Source organism: Strongylocentrotus purpuratus, unplaced genomic scaffold, assembly GCF_000002235.5.
Source record: "Strongylocentrotus purpuratus isolate Spur 01 unplaced genomic scaffold, Spur_5.0 spur5_scaffold_5, whole genome shotgun sequence".
Classification (NCBI taxonomy): Eukaryota; Metazoa; Echinodermata; class Echinoidea; order Camarodonta; family Strongylocentrotidae; genus Strongylocentrotus; species Strongylocentrotus purpuratus.
In genome coordinates this window covers 14,702,521-14,719,170 of record NW_022145611.1, presented here as the reverse complement: position 1 = coordinate 14,719,170, position 16,650 = coordinate 14,702,521, and the positions used below count along the sequence as shown (strand labels likewise).

The following is a 16,650-nucleotide window of genomic DNA, read 5'->3' as shown; positions in this document are numbered from 1 at the left end:
GGGGTCGTTGGGCAATAATGTTTAATCAGGTGCCCTGCGGGAGAAGTTGACCTTTAGAGGGTCTCAACTCCTACGTTATTCCTTTCATTAAGGAATAAAAGTTTGTCTGATGACTAGCTTCTTGGTTTCATGCATCCTTCTTGTTCCGAAAACAAAAGGTGTCGTCTCGGTGTGTGGGTGCGTCAATGGATGCCTCGAGTTCAGGATTATACCCCAATGAAAGGTTGTAATCGGCAATACATTTCATTTCAAAATCAATCAAAATATCACTTTGATTAGAATTCTATCATAAACAGTATATCTTTTCAAAATGAACGAATTTTTGTTCACTTTTCGTCAAAATATCATCAAACTGATTCCTTGATTTTTCTTTCACATCTCCACACACTACGACCCACATTTCTAACTTATCATCATTAAACTGTGTTAACGAAGATAAATTTATCTTCATTTAACAGCTAAATGAGGATAAATTTATCTTCGTTTAACAGCTAAATGAGGATAAATTTATCTTCATTTAACAGCTAAATGAGGATAAATTTATCTTCATTTAACAGCTTAATGAGGATAAATTTATCTTCATTTAACAGCTAAACGAAGATAAATTTATCCTCATTTAACAGCTAAACGAAGATAAATTTATCCTCATTTAACAGCTAAACGAAGATAAATTTATCCTCATTTAACAGCTAAACGAAGATAAATTTATCCTCATTTAACAGCTAAACGAAGATAAATTTATCCTCATTTAACAGCTAAACGAAGATAAATTTATCTTCATTTAACAGCTAAACGAGGATAAATTTATCTTCATTTAACAGCTAAACGAAGATAAATTTATCTTCATTTAACAGCTAAACGAAGATAAATTTATCCTCATTTAACAGCTAAACGAAGATAAATTTATCTTCATTTAACAGCTAAACGAGGATAAATTTATCTTCATTTAACAGCTAAACGAGGATAAATTTATCTTCATTTAACAGCTAAACGAAGATAAATTTATCCTCATTTAACAGCTAAACGAAGATAAATTTATCTTCATTTAACAGCTAAACGAAGATAAATTTATCTTCATTTAACAGCTAAACGAAGATAAATTTATCTTCATTTAACAGCTAAACGAAGATAAATTTATCCTCATTTAACAGCTAAACGAAGATAAATTTATCTTCATTTAACAGCTAAACGAAGATAAATTTATCCTCATTTAGCTGTTAAATGAAGATAAATTTAACCTCATTAAACTGTGTAAATGAAGATACCGAAAAACGAAGGCGACCACGTACGGTGAACTCGTCTTCTTCTTCTTCGTCGTAGCCATTTCGAAGAAAATTCAAAACGCGTTATAAAAGGAAAAATTAACAGATTATGGACAACGTAACCGCGAGTGACGATGTCGAATCGAAGAGTGATCTTAAATCTGGTGCTAGCCTCGCGTGTACCATATATGTTGTTTGTGCCCAGACTATGTATATACTATTAGACAGAGCTCTAGCTGTTTACAAACAACGGACGCATTGCCCGCGCTCGGCTATTGTTCTCTTTGTTCTCTCTTTGGTTATAGCTAGTCTGCAGACACAGACCCTTGACAGCCATTATGAGTAAAAACAATGTCTAAATTTCAAACATGAAAGTACTGAGTTATGTCATGTAGCTGCTTCTGACACAGTGCAATACTGGAAAAGAAACATAACACATCAAGCAGAATCTGATTCTCCTGTTTATTTCATGTGGTTTTATTCAAGAGTAAAGTTGAGTCTGTGTTTACAGACTAGGTTTGAGATGGTGAATAGATAGAACTAATAATCCCCGTGCGACCGGCTAACGACGGTCTGGGGAGAATTTGGGTGTATCATCTCTCTGGTGTATCTGTACATGGAGGTAAATGGGTGTATCATATTCGTAAAATGCAGACCTTTTAACAATCTATCAGGGTGGTTACTTAATTTGCAAAAATTCACCTTTCAGAAAGAAAACATGCAACGTGCTAAAATTAGAAGACAAGACACAGGATGGGGCTGCATTGGGCTAAATAGGCCTATGTAAATTATAATGTTTAATATTATCAGGGAACCACTGAGCTGTGTGCCCGGCCGCAAAAAATATATGAGCAATATTATCTTTAAAAATGCAAATACATGTATTTCACTTTGACTATTAAGAGCATAAATCGGAGGGAAAGATGAAAACAAACGATATTAATTTTATGTGCTTGAAAACTTGACTTTTCTGACTTTCGCTGAATATCTGTGTTTAAAAATTGTAAACTTGGCAGAGTTCAGAATGGGCCTTTGGACAGCTAGCATACGGTCTGGATGTGTAATTTCTTTCTTGTTCAAAATCCTAATCGATGTTTTGTGGAGTTCATCGGCATGAGAAACTTTCTTTAGTTACAAACTAAAGCATGATAATTATGATCGATGCCCCATAAGGAGTGCAACTAAATCGTTCGGAAAACCATGCCTAAAGTATAAACCAACTGCAATTATGTACAAACATGTAAAGACATGGCACCTAACCGAAGATAGGCCTATACTCCTCCTATAGAATGCATTCGATATTATGAACTTCACATGATTGTTGGTAAATAATATAGTAGGCCTATATCATTCATAGTAAAAAAAAAATTAAACACCCATTTGGTTTCATTCAAAATCTATATAAGCCCATAATTGTTATGGGTCACAAGTCCCCTTGAAGTTGACAAGCATGTCATAGAACGTATACCGAGACACACAACTTTGCATGAGATTCCTTGCAAATTCTGGTGGGTATAGGCCAATATAGTTTTCAAGTTTACTGTTCACACAGGATATGCAATTTTCGCATTTTGACGCTAAAATACAACACATTTTAAACAAATAATAATTATAAAAAAAACGCAAAAATGGCCCTATAATAATAGGTATGGGGTTTGGGGTTTGGCTACGTCAGCGGCCCCCGCCCGCCCCCGTCGTAGGCCTTAAAGGTAAAGACCAGTATTGGCAACGCCCCAATTTCAAAAAATGAAATGGAAGCTCTCATTACCAATCTTGTGAAAGAATATGTTTTGACTAATACATGATGATAAAAAATTTGCCGGGAAACCGCCTACTAATTCATATATTTGGTAAATTTATTTCTCTCATGGTCTGGTGAGAGAGATAGGGTAGTCCCATATACATCTTTCTGTGTATAGTGCTTGTAACTTTACGAAGAATGAGCCAAATTTCTTATCATTTTGATGATTCCAGAACCTTGCAGATGCTAGATGCTAGATGATCGACCTTTTCTGATCGATTCCACAACGTTTCTTTCACAATGCAATCGCATGACCATTACTGGTCTTTACCTTTAATACACATTTCATTTTGTTGTACCAAGGCTATCATGATTTTAGGATTTTTTTTTTTATTCATGCAGCAAAGGATGGGGGCACGAATGGCGGCCCAAGAAAGATTGACACATTTTCTATGAGCATTTTTCGTCGGGGCAGGGGGGCCGGGGGGGGGGGGGGGCACGACGGGCTGGTCAATGTCCGGCCCCTGGATCCGCCAAACTTCTTCATGTTTCCCCGAGTCCATGTGATCGCCGCCACCGCAAGGCGCCCCTGGTTGACCTTTTTGTGAATTTGTATTCATCTCTGCTTCAGTGTGGGTTTATAATTAATATTTTCAGAGTTAAAGAGCCAAAAAGAGAGAGAGAGTTAAAGAGTCGGGTTGGGTTTTGCGGCTTCAGCGGTACATCCCCGTCTGTACCAAATCTGAGTCCCCCCCCCCCCGGCCCCTCCGGGTCCCCAGCACGGAACCTCATGAGTTATACATCTCTCAGGTCAATGGGCTGTATATAATAGTGGAGGTACTATGGGAATTGGAAAAGCACCAGACGGGGGCTGATCAAAGATTTCCAAACAATAATAATTATGAATAAGACGCCTTGAAATGTGAAAATCACGCAAATTCCAGGGATTCCCGATTATTATTATTATTGTTATTATTATTATAATCATTAGAAGGGGTCTAGTAGTAGGATTTTAATAGTAGTAGTAGTCCAAAGGGGGGGGGGGGGGGGGGGGGGGTGATCGGGGGGGAGGGTCGTTCCCGCCGGCAATTTTGAAAAAGTGCACACAAAAAGCTCTGGAGGGCCCAAGAATGCAGCGTTTAGACTCATAATTTAGCGTTTAGACTTATTTGCTAAAATAGCAAATATTGAGTCTAAGCGCTGCATTCTTGGGCCCTCGATCCAGAGCCTAAATGTGTGTTGCAGTCTTTAGTCAGTATTTGCTATACATTTCATGTGTGCACTTTTTCAAAATTTCCGGCGGGAACGACCCCCCCCCCCCCCCTCTAAAAGAAAATTGAGGGGGAACGTGCCCCCCCCCGGATCGCCGCCCCTCGGACAACTACTACTAGACCCCTACTAACGATTATGATAATAATAAAAATAATAATAATCGGGGGCTGGAGGGGAGGGGGTGGCTCTGTAAATGGAAATAATAATTCGGGCTAACTCATATGTAGGGACAACTCAGCCCGACGACTCCTACTTGGGCATGCATGATGTATAAAGGTGAGCACATTTTGTTGGGGGACCCTCTAAAATTTGAAAATGTGCACCCCTCTAGAGCGACAGGGGGAGGGGGACATCTCCCCAAAAAGGTAAAATTAACGTGTTTTTACACGTTTTTTTCCCCGGGGCGGGGGGGGGGGGCGGGGGAGGCGGGCCCCCCGGATCCGCCACTGGCGATTTAGTGGATGTACACACCCTGATAGCTGGAGTATTACTGTTTATGATTATTGTCACTTAATTCTGCTTCGGAAGCGGCCGCTCGCGCAAATTGGAGGGAATTAATCCCTGGAATTTGCGTGACATTCAAATTTCAGGGCGTCTTCATAATTATTATTGTTGGGAAATCTTTGATCAGCCCCCGTCGGGTGTTATTCCAATTTCCATAGTACCTCCACTATTATATATACAGCCTATTGACCTAAGAAATTCTCATGAGGTTCCGTGATGGGGACCCGGAGAGGGGGGGGGGGGGTGTACTCATATTTGGTTTATACTTTCTATTAAATATAGGCATGGTTGCCCGAACGATTTAGTTGCACTTCCTATTGGGCATCGATCATATCATGCTTGGGTTTGTAACTAAAGAAAATGGCTCATCCCGATGAAATCCACAAAACATCGATTAGGATTTTGAACGAGAAAGAAATTACTGTCCAGACCGTATGCCGGGTGTCCAAAGGCCCATTCTGAACTGAGTGAACTCTAGCTGCCAAGTTTACAAATTTTAAACACGGATATTCAGCGAAAGTCAGAAAAGTCAAGTTTTCAAGCACAATCGTTTGTTTTCAACTTTCTCTCCGATTTATGCTCTTAATAGTCAAAGTGAAATACATGTATTTGCATTTTTAAAGATAATATTGCTCATATATTTTTTGCGGCCGGGCACACAGCTCAGTGGTTCCCTGATAATATTAAACATTATAATTTATATAGGCCTATTTAGCCCAATGCAGCCCCATCCTGTGTCTTGTCTTCTAATTTTAGCACGTTGCACGTTTTCTTTCTGAAAGGTGAATTTTTGCAAATTAAGTAACCACCCTGATAGATTGTTAAAAGGTCTGCATTTTACGAATATGATACACCCATTTACCTCCATGTACAGATACACCAGAGAGATGATACACCCAAATTCTCCCCAGACCGTCGTTAGCCGGTCGCACGGGGATTATTAGTTCTATCTATTCACCATCTCAAACCTAGTCTGTAAACACAGACTCAACTTTACTCTTGAATAAAACCACATGAAATAATCAGGAGAATCAGATTCTGCTTGATGTGTTATGTTTCTTTTCCAGTATTGCACTGTGTCAGAAGCAGCTACATGACATAACTCAGTACTTTCATGTTTAAAATTTAGACATTGTTTTTACTCATAATGGCTGTCAAGGGTCTGTGTCTGCAGACTAGCTATAACCAAAGAGAGAACAAAGAGAACAATAGCCGAGCGCGGGCAATGCGTCCGTTGTTTGTAAACAGCTAGAGCTCTGTCTAATAGTATATACAAAGTCTGGGCACAAACAACATATATGGTACACGCGCGGCCAGCACCAGATTTAAGATCACTCTTCGATTCGACATCGTCACTCGCGGTTACGTTGTCCATAATCTGTTAATTTTTCCTTTTATAACGCGTTTTGAATTTTCTTTGAAATGGCTACGACGAAGAAGAAGAAGACGAGTTCACCGTACGTGGTCGCCTTCGTTTTTCGGTATCTTCATTTACACAGTTTAATGAGGTTAAATTTATCTTCATTTAACAGCTAAATGAGGATAAATTTATCTTCGTTTAGCTGTTAAATGAAGATAAATTTATCCTCATTTAGCTGTTAAATGAAGATAAATTTATCTTCGTTTAGCTGTTAAATGAAGATAAATTTATCTTCGTTTAGCTGTTAAATGAAGATAAATTTATCTTCGTTTAGCTGTTAAATGAAGATAAATTTATCCTCATTTAGCTGTTAAATGAAGATAAATTTATCTTCGTTTAGCTGTTAAATGAGGATAAATTTATCTTCGTTTAGCTGTTAAATGAGGATAAATTTATCTTCGTTTAGCTGTTAAATGAAGATAAATTTATCCTCGTTTAGCTGTTAAATGAAGATAAATTTATCTTCGTTTAGCTGTTAAATGAAGATAAATTTATCTTCGTTTAGCTGTTAAATGAGGATAAATTTATCTTCGTTTAGCTGTTAAATGAAGATAAATTTATCTTCGTTTAGCTGTTAAATGAGGATAAATTTATCTTCGTTTAGCTGTTAAATGAGGATAAATTTATCTTCGTTTAGCTGTTAAATGAAGATAAATTTATCTTCGTTTAGCTGTTAAATGAAGATAAATTTATCCTCGTTTAGCTGTTAAATGAAGATAAATTTATCTTCGTTTAGCTGTTAAATGAGGATAAATTTATCTTCGTTTAGCTGTTAAATGAAGATAAATTTATCTTCGTTTAGCTGTTAAATGAAGATAAATTTATCCTCGTTTAGCTGTTAAATGAAGATAAATTTATCTTCGTTTAGCTGTTAAATGAAGATAAATTTATCTTCGTTTAGCTGTTAAATGAGGATAAATTTATCTTCGTTTAGCTGTTAAATGAGGATAAATTTATCTTCGTTTAGCTGTTAAACGAAGATAAATTTATCCTCATTTAGCTGTTAAATGAAGATAAATTTATCCTCGTTAACACAGTTTAATGAGGATAAGTTAGAAATGTGGGTGGTAGTGTGTGAAGATGTGAAAGAAAAATCAAGGAATCAGTTTGATGACATTTTGATGAAAAGTGAACAAAAATTCGTTCATTTTGAAAAGATTATTATTAATAATAATAATAACAATAATGAAACATGTGAAAAATACAATAATGCGTAGTGCTAAATCTAACACTAGTGTCATATGATATGACACTAGTGTTAGATTTAGCACTACGCATTATTGTATTTTTCACATGTTTCATTATTGTTATTATTATTATTAATAATAATAATAAGAAGAAGAATGATCATAAAGATAAAGATAATAACCACACTAATGAATAGCGATTATAATACATATAATTATTATTATTATTATACAGCGTATACGCAAACTATGTTTTTAAATCCACCCTCTCTCGAGAATTATTGATGGACAGTAGTTGTGTTAGTTGTATGGACTACATGGTGTCACGGGGGTGCACCCACCGGTCTTGATAGGATGATGAAATACGAGAAAACAGGCAAAAAGGAGGTGCAGTTGGTATGGAAGGGGCTTGTTCTTATCTTCTTGCATGTCTCCTTGCTATTTCCCCCTTCTTTTTCTTTCCCGCTTCAAAATTTCTTCCGTTATTGTAACTTTACTTTTGTCATTCTTGTGGGGGGGGGGGGGGCCTCCCTGGGAAACAAAACGTGTAAAAACACGTTAATTTTATCTTTTTGGGGGAGTTGGGCCCCCCTGGCGCTCAAGGGGGGGGGGGGTGCAAATTTTCATATTTTCGAGGGCAAACAAAAATAAAATTAGTGCTTACTACCCCCCCCCCCCCCAAGGGCCTCCAACCCTAAGAAATCCTGGATTCGCGTCTGGGGGGGGGGGGGGGGGGTGGGGAACGTGCCCCCGTAACTACGCCATTGTGGGGAATGGAATTTTTACAGAAGCTCTTGATCACTTAATTGGCATCACCTTAATACTGCATCTGATGAATAGTTTATCTAGATGCCAATAATGACAGTTGCCTTTTCACAAGGTTTCGAGTGTGTTGGCATCACTATTGCGTAACGATCATGGTAATGGTGATCTCACCCCTTCTTTTGAGGAAAAAGGGGGAGGTAGAATGATTTACAGACACAATGTATTATAATTAAATGGAGTTCATAATTGAAGCCATTCTATGTTAACAATATTTCCTGACACCCCTCCCAAAACACGATCGCAAAATGTTTCAAGAAATCAATTTAAGTGACATTCCAATACATTATGGTATTATCTGAAACAATCATGACGTAAAATGTTATCTTCATGTTTGCGTATTTTAGTAAGTATAACATATATGGCTATTTAAAGTTTTATATAGTTTTTTGCGATCATGTTGCAATAAGACAGCCACCAGGTGAAGACCGGGGCACTGTACCCACGTGGCCACGTCACTAACTAAAGGTTGCAGATTCACTTATACAAGTGAAATTCTTTGTTCAAACATGAGAAACAAAATTTATCATTACAGTGCAAACTGCGTTGTCATGTACTAGTAAACGAAGTTTGACACAAAGCGGCCTTCCGAGTTTCATAAACACATGTCCTTGTTGAATTTTTAATCTTGTTAAACAAACTTTCAAAATTAACATTTCCTGTCTTGGAAGCTGATATATAAAGTGGCACACCTCCCCCTCCCACCCCTTTACTGTTTGCGGTCATACGCTAGTTGACTCATAATATGTAATTCAGTATGCACACTGCACCGTTTTGGTCATGATTCAAATTCTTCCCGTATTTTTTGATATATCCTAAATATTTTATATACTTAAACTATTTGAGAAAATTAATGTGCATAGCAACAATAAATATTTCATTGAAAAACGACAACATAATCAACAACGACAACAGCATAATTACATACAAAAATGGATAGATTTGGTTAGACGTTACAGGCAAGACATATCAAATAACTCATAATTACATTGGATGCAGAATCATGAGGATATTATTATCATTTCACTTTGTCCCCTTCTCCTTCATTGCTCATTGCCTTATAGAAATAGAGTGCTGCATTTCATCAAGGATTATAGTATACTGCCGACAGTACGTGTATAATTATCGATGATTTTAAAGTGAGGATCTCGTCATTTTGCAATTAAAGTTAAAGACCAGTTATGGTCATGCGATTGCATTGTGAAAGAAACGTTGTGGAATCGATCAGAAATGGTTGATCATCTAGCATCTAGCATCTGCAAGGTTCTGCAATCATCAAAATGATAAGAAATTTGGCCCATTCTTCGTAAAGTTACAAGCACTATACACAGAAAGATGTATATGGGACTACCCTATATCTCTCACAGTCCATGAGAGAAACAAATTTACCAAATATATGAATTAGTAGGCGGTTTCCCGGCAAATTTTTTATCATCATGTATTAGTCAAAACATATTCTTTCACATGATTGGTAATGAGAGCTTCCATTTCGTTTTTTGAAATTGGGGCGTTTCCAATACTGGTCTTTACCTTTAACAATGGTGTAGCTAAGGGGGAGTGCACATTTTGGGGTCATGTGCCCCCTCCCCATCGAATGTCATAGAAAAGAAAGAAGATGAATAAACAATGGACAATTAGCGAGAAATGGGAAAGGGACGAGGAAAGAAGTCGACAAGACCCCTTCCCTTCCAACACCCTTCCCCTGTATAATCATGGGCCTCGTATTTTAGCTGCACATCATTTTTCGAGTGAGACAGGTGCCCCCCCTCCTCATACCACACAATGCCTATATCCCCTCCCCGCCCCCTCCCCCACTCATGGGTCGGAGGGACCGCATTCGTGTTCCCCAAATCTCCGGTATATTATTAAAGGGGTACTTTTCGCGTCCGGTCCTCAAATTTGCCAATCACCAACATAAAAATGAATGAATAATCAAACGAATAAATGAATAAGTAAATAAATATGGATAAAAGAACAAATAAATAGATGGATAAGTGATAAATAAATAAACCAATAAGTTAATCTAAAATCAAGTCTGTAAACTATAGAGCAATGAGCACAGAGAAAGAAACTATTTGGCTCAATCAATCGGATCGTCGTGTAAGAAAGGTGCCATCACAGATTTATTAGGTCTTACACAAAATGTAAAAGAAAAACAAGGGCGCGATCACTGTCTGAGACAAGACAGTCTAATGCACAGCCTGTAGGTATACAGTGCTTCTCAGAATTACAATTTCTTTAATTCTGTTACACCTTTAATTTGTTTTTACATGGCGGGATCTGAAGGGAGGAGGGGGGGGGGGGGGGACATCTGCGCCAACCTCCTCTTGCATGCATGGCTCCTGCGCTGTATCGTTGTTATTTTCTTTCAGGAAAGATACTCCAGCCCCGTATTTTTGTCTTCTTTAACAAAAAGAAAATAGTTAAATTCTTTTTGTTTTGTATACAAATACGCCTAAAAGTCCTCCCCCCCCCCCCCGAATTAAAAAAAGAGACATCCTCGACATTCTGTAGGCGTTTTCTTAACAAAGAAATCACTGGAGCTCATTGAAGTCCTTTAAAGCGCTCTGATGGCGAATCTTTATTGTAATTAAAATAAGTACTCTGTGCGGTATGGTAGATGCAAATCATGCAACTCATCATACTTCATGGACACCGGAATCGATGACCTAAGGATTGCGTAACAGATTTGGCGCAATGATAGATGTACGGATCAATCTTACCATAAATTATACTCCATGCTCTTACTTTATTTTTTCAGTGATTCGTTTTAAGAGGGTATACATCACTCAGACTCAGTCATGCAATGACAATGGACTTTCACTTTCAATATTTATATTCCGATTACACAAAGGAGCTTAAAATACCGACGGATTCAACAGAGCTCCTTTGACAGGTCAAGGCTAAAGTTGTAGGTCCACTACCCCGACACGCGCCTGCTCCGCGAACAAGCGCCAGCAGAGCTTAGAGATCGAGAGCAACTAGCGCTACCAGCCGCGCCGCCAACAGCGATTTCATAACGACTGGCACGGATATTGTTGAAGAAGGTCGCTGAATGTCATCGCGTTGTGAGGAAACCTGTCTCAAAAGGAAGCGATTAATTTCGTGTTTTAGGGGATGAGATTAGGGACATCATAACAGATCTTGTTAAACGGACTGTGGGATTATAAACACGTGGGGTGAGCCTAAAGAGACAGACAAAATACACTTAACGGTGAGATATTTTTTACAAAGGATCCGACCGGCAAACCGTGATTTGTGAAAGAGCGCATTGTAGCTGATGCGAGGAGAAACTGCACGGATTTATTACCGGTAGTACACGTGCGAGAATAGTGACTCTTTTATAACGAAACGACATCAAATGGTGATAATCGGAGTAAGCTGTCAAAGCTAGCTATTTCTACAGTGGAAGGAGAACTAAAGAGGACAAAATGGGGAAAATATTTAGCAAGAAGAACCAATCATATGACATGACCAAGAATGGTGGGTCTGCCGTGGACGATTCGGGGAAGGTTACGGGGGCAGCACCAAAGGAAACCTTTGTTGGAACGGGAGGAGCTGAGGTAATTATCATCATCTCCATTATCCATACTGCACTGATTTGTCTTTTAATTAAACGTGCGTGCACGTGGCGTGGGTTATGTTTAGAGAGATTGACTGTTGAACAAAGAGCGTGTCCATGTGAGTATCTGTCTGGTTGAGGAGGAGTGTGTGAGTGACATATGACCCCTGAACTTACTCTGAAGTTCATTCGCAATGACAGATTGTGTTTTCCACATTGTTCGTGCACGTGCATGGACCCTAACACAACACAGACTCGGCAAAGCACTAGATCATAGATGCATGTGACGTCTGTTGGATGAAAAATCAATCTGATCAATTCCTTGGTTTTATAATGGACATAAATAATTAGATAGGTCCATGGTTCACTTTTTTTGTGTGCACCTCATGCTCTGGGTTTATTAATATTATTTTTAATAATAATAATAATAATAATAATGTAACTTATATCACGCCAAATCCACTCTGTGCATTTTAAATTTGTAGTTAGGGCCTAGTGTCTTAACGATACTTGGCCATTTAAGTAAGATTATAAATTAGTAAGAACATTGAGTTGCTAAATTTACAAGAGCATTTGAAATACCACTACCAGGTATTTGCTCCATTAAATCATAAAGACATAATGGACGTAAGTTATTATGTAAGGGTCCAATAAACCTTTATCATTAATATAGGTGGGTTTTTTGTTGGAGGGGGGGGGGGGGCAGAGCAGGTCCATATGGTATTCAATTATTCATTATGAAAATTGTTCATTTTGAAGGATTGTTACTTGTCAAGGTTCCAGGCAACAATCTTTCTCCATTTCGTTTCACAGCATGTGACTCTAGTACAACATGACCCCACAACTACTGAACATTGTAATTGCAAATATGTTGCCTAAGGGCCGACACCTCCCCCCCCCCCCCCATTTCCGTCTGGCATGGTCAGTGCAACGTGAGAGCTAATAACATAATTTGACTAGTTGCAGACAGCACATGCCTTTAGGCCGACTGTAAACTGATCAACTGTCAAAAGAGACATCAATCAGTCATCTATTGTGGACTCTATAAGTATAATAGTCTACTGTCCGAGAGAGCAATTGCAATGCCAGCCATAGTGTCATAGACCCAAGCAGCTTTGTTCATGTAATAATCAATATTTTTTTGAGGGGGAGGGGGTAGGGAATGTATACAATCAATGCTGTATTTGTCCCTTTCATGCTTTTGTAATTGATTGTTTCAAGTGGCCTTCTTCCCCTGCCTGAATTGATTGCAAAAAACAAATGATGCAACTGATTTAAATGCTATAATAATCTTTTGGAATCAAATTGTTTCATAAAAAATAAGAATGGTGTCTACAGGCCTATGTAATACATCTTTATGTCCCTTTATACAAAAGTGATATTTTAAAAGGAATGTCTGTATCTGTTGGATTGGCGTCTTCCCACAGTATTCTGCTATGGGACACTCAGTCTGATGCATAACCATAAATACAGTCTGAAAGGTATACCAGGGCCTGTACAACACAGAAATATTTCAACTATCTGGCTACTACATCAAGGAGGGGAAAAAGTAATAACTCTTTATCCTTGGGGTTGAGAGGGAGAAGAGAAAGGTAGAAATTCCAAGAAGGGTCAGACCAGTCGAACTCTGACCCCAGTTCTAATTCTGCCAAGGAGGCCTACTTTTATTGCACTGTCCACATTTACCACTGTGGCTTTCTTTGTAGTCTGGCCTGGGGTAGAGGAAAAGGTTAGCGGATCTATGCTATTCTTAGAACATACTTGACTTTACAAGAGAATGTGACTTTTTTCTTCTTCAAATTGAAGTACTAAAGGTAACTGAAATGCCATAGAGTTTATTCACCCTTTGCTGGTTTTGTGGGGCATGAATGAAACTTTGATGACTCAATAATTTAGATTCCTTAAAATTGAAAAAACAATGCTTCTCCCTACCTCCTGTTTCAGAGAAGTTGATGAAATAATGGAACAAACAAACAAAGAAAAACTAAGAAAAACATTTTCTCTCAACTTCTCAAGTCTCATGAGTTTTACTTTAGGCCTACCAATGCATCAACTCACTCATCACAGAAGTCAAGTCCAGGTGGACAAAAAGTTACAATATGTTTTATATTCACCTAAATTGAACACCTTGAAAATTATTCGTTTTAACAAGGTTTCATAGAATCTGTGAAGTGTTAATCTTAAGATACATGTACGTGGACAGTATATCTTCAAATCATAAGTACATGTAGGCCAAATACTTTACTTTGGTTCCAGGCCTATTGCTTTGGGTTCTCCATCTCCTTCCAAAATCTGAGTAGCAGATGTGCCTAAATCAAAGGAAAAGGGGGGAAAAAAATTAAAAAATACTCATTTAGAAAATATGTAGTTCCATAAGTTTCTCACAAGTCATACATGTAAATTATGTAAGCCTACTATCAACCTGTATTGATTAAAGGTACTACATGTATGTCCCATTTGCAGGCCCAAAAAATGAAAAAGTTAAATTCCAACTGCATTTGAAAGATAAAACTAATTTAGAACTTCCCTAAAAAAGGTGGGGCTTGAAAATGTCTTCAAGTGGGAAAATTACGACTAGACCTCTATTAATTGTCAATCGACTTTAGGGCTATAGAGCCCAAAAGTAATAGTCTTGATTTTCAGACAATTGTACCGAATTGTCATACGTTTTATGCTGCGCAAAGATTCAATCAGTTTAATCATGGCCATCACAAGAAGTGGGTTATTGATGTAGACAAATGCTCATGTACCCTTTACCACTCTTTTCATGTATGTTATTACCAAAGAAGAAAAAAAGCCAGTCAGTCACTCAATAGTGTCTGACAGTGAAGTCTAGCAAGTAAACGGGTTTCCTTGCATAATTTGAATAGGAGGACATTGCTAACGTTTAAATTTCACAGATAGGACATACATGGCGTATTCATAATTCCTGCAAAGTTCTACAGAATTTGAGGTTGGCTGCAAAAGGGACATAGTACCTTAAAGTCTCTAATTATAATTTAAAACTAATATAAGAGGATATGGTTTAAAAGCACTTCCTCATAAAAGTGATGGCATGAGTGCCAAATTCCTTCAGGGTTTTAAAAATAAACACAAACCTCCTGGATTGTGGTATGATAATAAATAATCATTGTACCCATTTTGGAATAAAGATAATATTAGGCTTGCATACAGTTACTGAATTGATTTTCGATACTCTGAATGTGGTTGAAGCAAAGTGGATACATGTAGTTCATGAAGTGGATAAAGCTTTAAAATTCTGCTGGACAAACACATAGCTCTACTGCCTCCAGGCCTTTCCATTTTTTGTTGTTATCAAACAAAATATATATACATTGTAATATATATTGGATATATTTTTTGTTTTTGTTTTTCATTTCCCATTATATAACTGTCTCTGTCTGTTTGGTAAGTTGTCTGTTTTTTAAATATTGTTTTGTTCTCTTTCTGTCATATCTCATTTTCTTTCTTTCTTTCCTTTACCCCTCTCCCCCTCTCCCCTCTCCCCCTCTCCCCCTCTCACCCTCTCCCCCTCCCCTCTCCCCTCTCCCCTCCCCCTCTCCCCCTCCCCCTCTCCCCCTCCCCCTCTCCCCCTCCCCCTCTCCCCCTCCCCCTCTCCCCCTCCCCCTCTCCCCCTCTCCCCCTCTCCCCCCCCCTCCCCCCTCTCGCCCTCTCGCCCTCTCGCCCTCTCGCCCTCCCCTCACCCCCTCTCCCCCTCTACCCCTCTCCCCCTCTACCCCTCTACCCCTCTCCCCCTCTCTACCCCCTCTACCCCTCTCTTCATTTCAATGAGATAGACTAACAAACAAGTAATTCCTTTCTTGTCAGGCCTAATTATGATTAATTCTCAGTAATGAACCCATTGCCTACAGGAATCAGGTGGTCCTTCACTGTATAGAGCCTATGGGTATTAGAATATTCAGTAGGATTCAGGTTGGTGTCTGACTGTCTGTGCATTATTTGTGATTGATGAAATAATGATTCGCACAACACGTCATGCTGACTACATGTAAAGCTTTTTGATGTTGAATAATTACTAAATTTGTAGGAACGCATCTTGAGTCATACGGTGTGCCTGCTATTTTGAGGATGATGCTGTGACAGACTGTTACATCATGGACCCTAGCTTACTAAGGCTGCGACGGGTAGTCGAATGCTCGAGTACCCGCACGGTTGACAACTACTCGGGTACGATTTCTTGTACCCGAATATTCGGCCGCAAAAAAAAAAAAATGTCCAGGCCCACGCTTACCCGTGCCAGGGAGAGCAGCATCCGCTGGCATGGTACCGTCGGTAAAAATGTTTCCAAACTCAAGCACTGTCAAACTCACCTTTCAGAAACTGGGACCAAATGTCCAGATTTCTGTTTGGACTTGGAGGAAAATGGATTATTCTGCCATCTTTGGTTTTTAAAACAGCATTGTTTACTGTTATTATTCTTATTAAATCGGCGCCTTCAACTGCAACTCAAAGTAAAGTTGCATGCGTTTTCAGCGAGCTGCGCGAGGGACCTGAGAAACTGCCGAGTGGTACGGTAGTGGCAAAAAAAGAAAAAAAATGAAAAAAATCCAAAAATCCAAAAATTCAAAAAAATTCAAAAAAATTCAAAAAAATTCAAAAAAATTCAAAAAAATTCAAAAAAATTATAAAAAAACATGGCGTCCGAATACTCGAGTATTCGCCTGTGAGCCTGGGAGTGTACTCGGGTACCTCATTACACTGTTGTGCACAGCCCTATAGCTTACATCGTTAGATGAAGATGCCCACTCATTGGACTTTTGACCTTTCTCTGTTTCCATGGCAACTAAAGGAGAAAGATGAATTGATAAGTTTGTAGGAACGCATCTTAGTCATCATGTGCGCCTGCTATTATAATGTGT

At 38.5% G+C, this 16,650-nt stretch overlaps 1 protein-coding gene across 3 annotated transcripts in view; it reads left to right on the top strand.

Annotated features, from left to right (window-relative positions):
* The first annotated feature begins 10,947 nt into the window (after positions 1-10,947).
* Positions 10,948-16,650, top strand: part of LOC764925 (cell surface glycoprotein 1) — a 53,332-nt gene continuing 47,629 nt past the window's right edge. Inside the window, exon 1 of one of the 3 annotated variants that reach the window (XM_030998524.1) lies at positions 10,948-11,771. In XM_030998524.1, the coding sequence (XP_030854384.1) occupies positions 11,640-11,771 (132 nt within the window). In that variant the 5' untranslated portion in view covers positions 10,948-11,639. The remainder of the gene's footprint in view (positions 11,772-16,650) is intronic. The other 2 variants (XM_030998526.1, XM_030998525.1) reach the window with 2 other exon arrangements.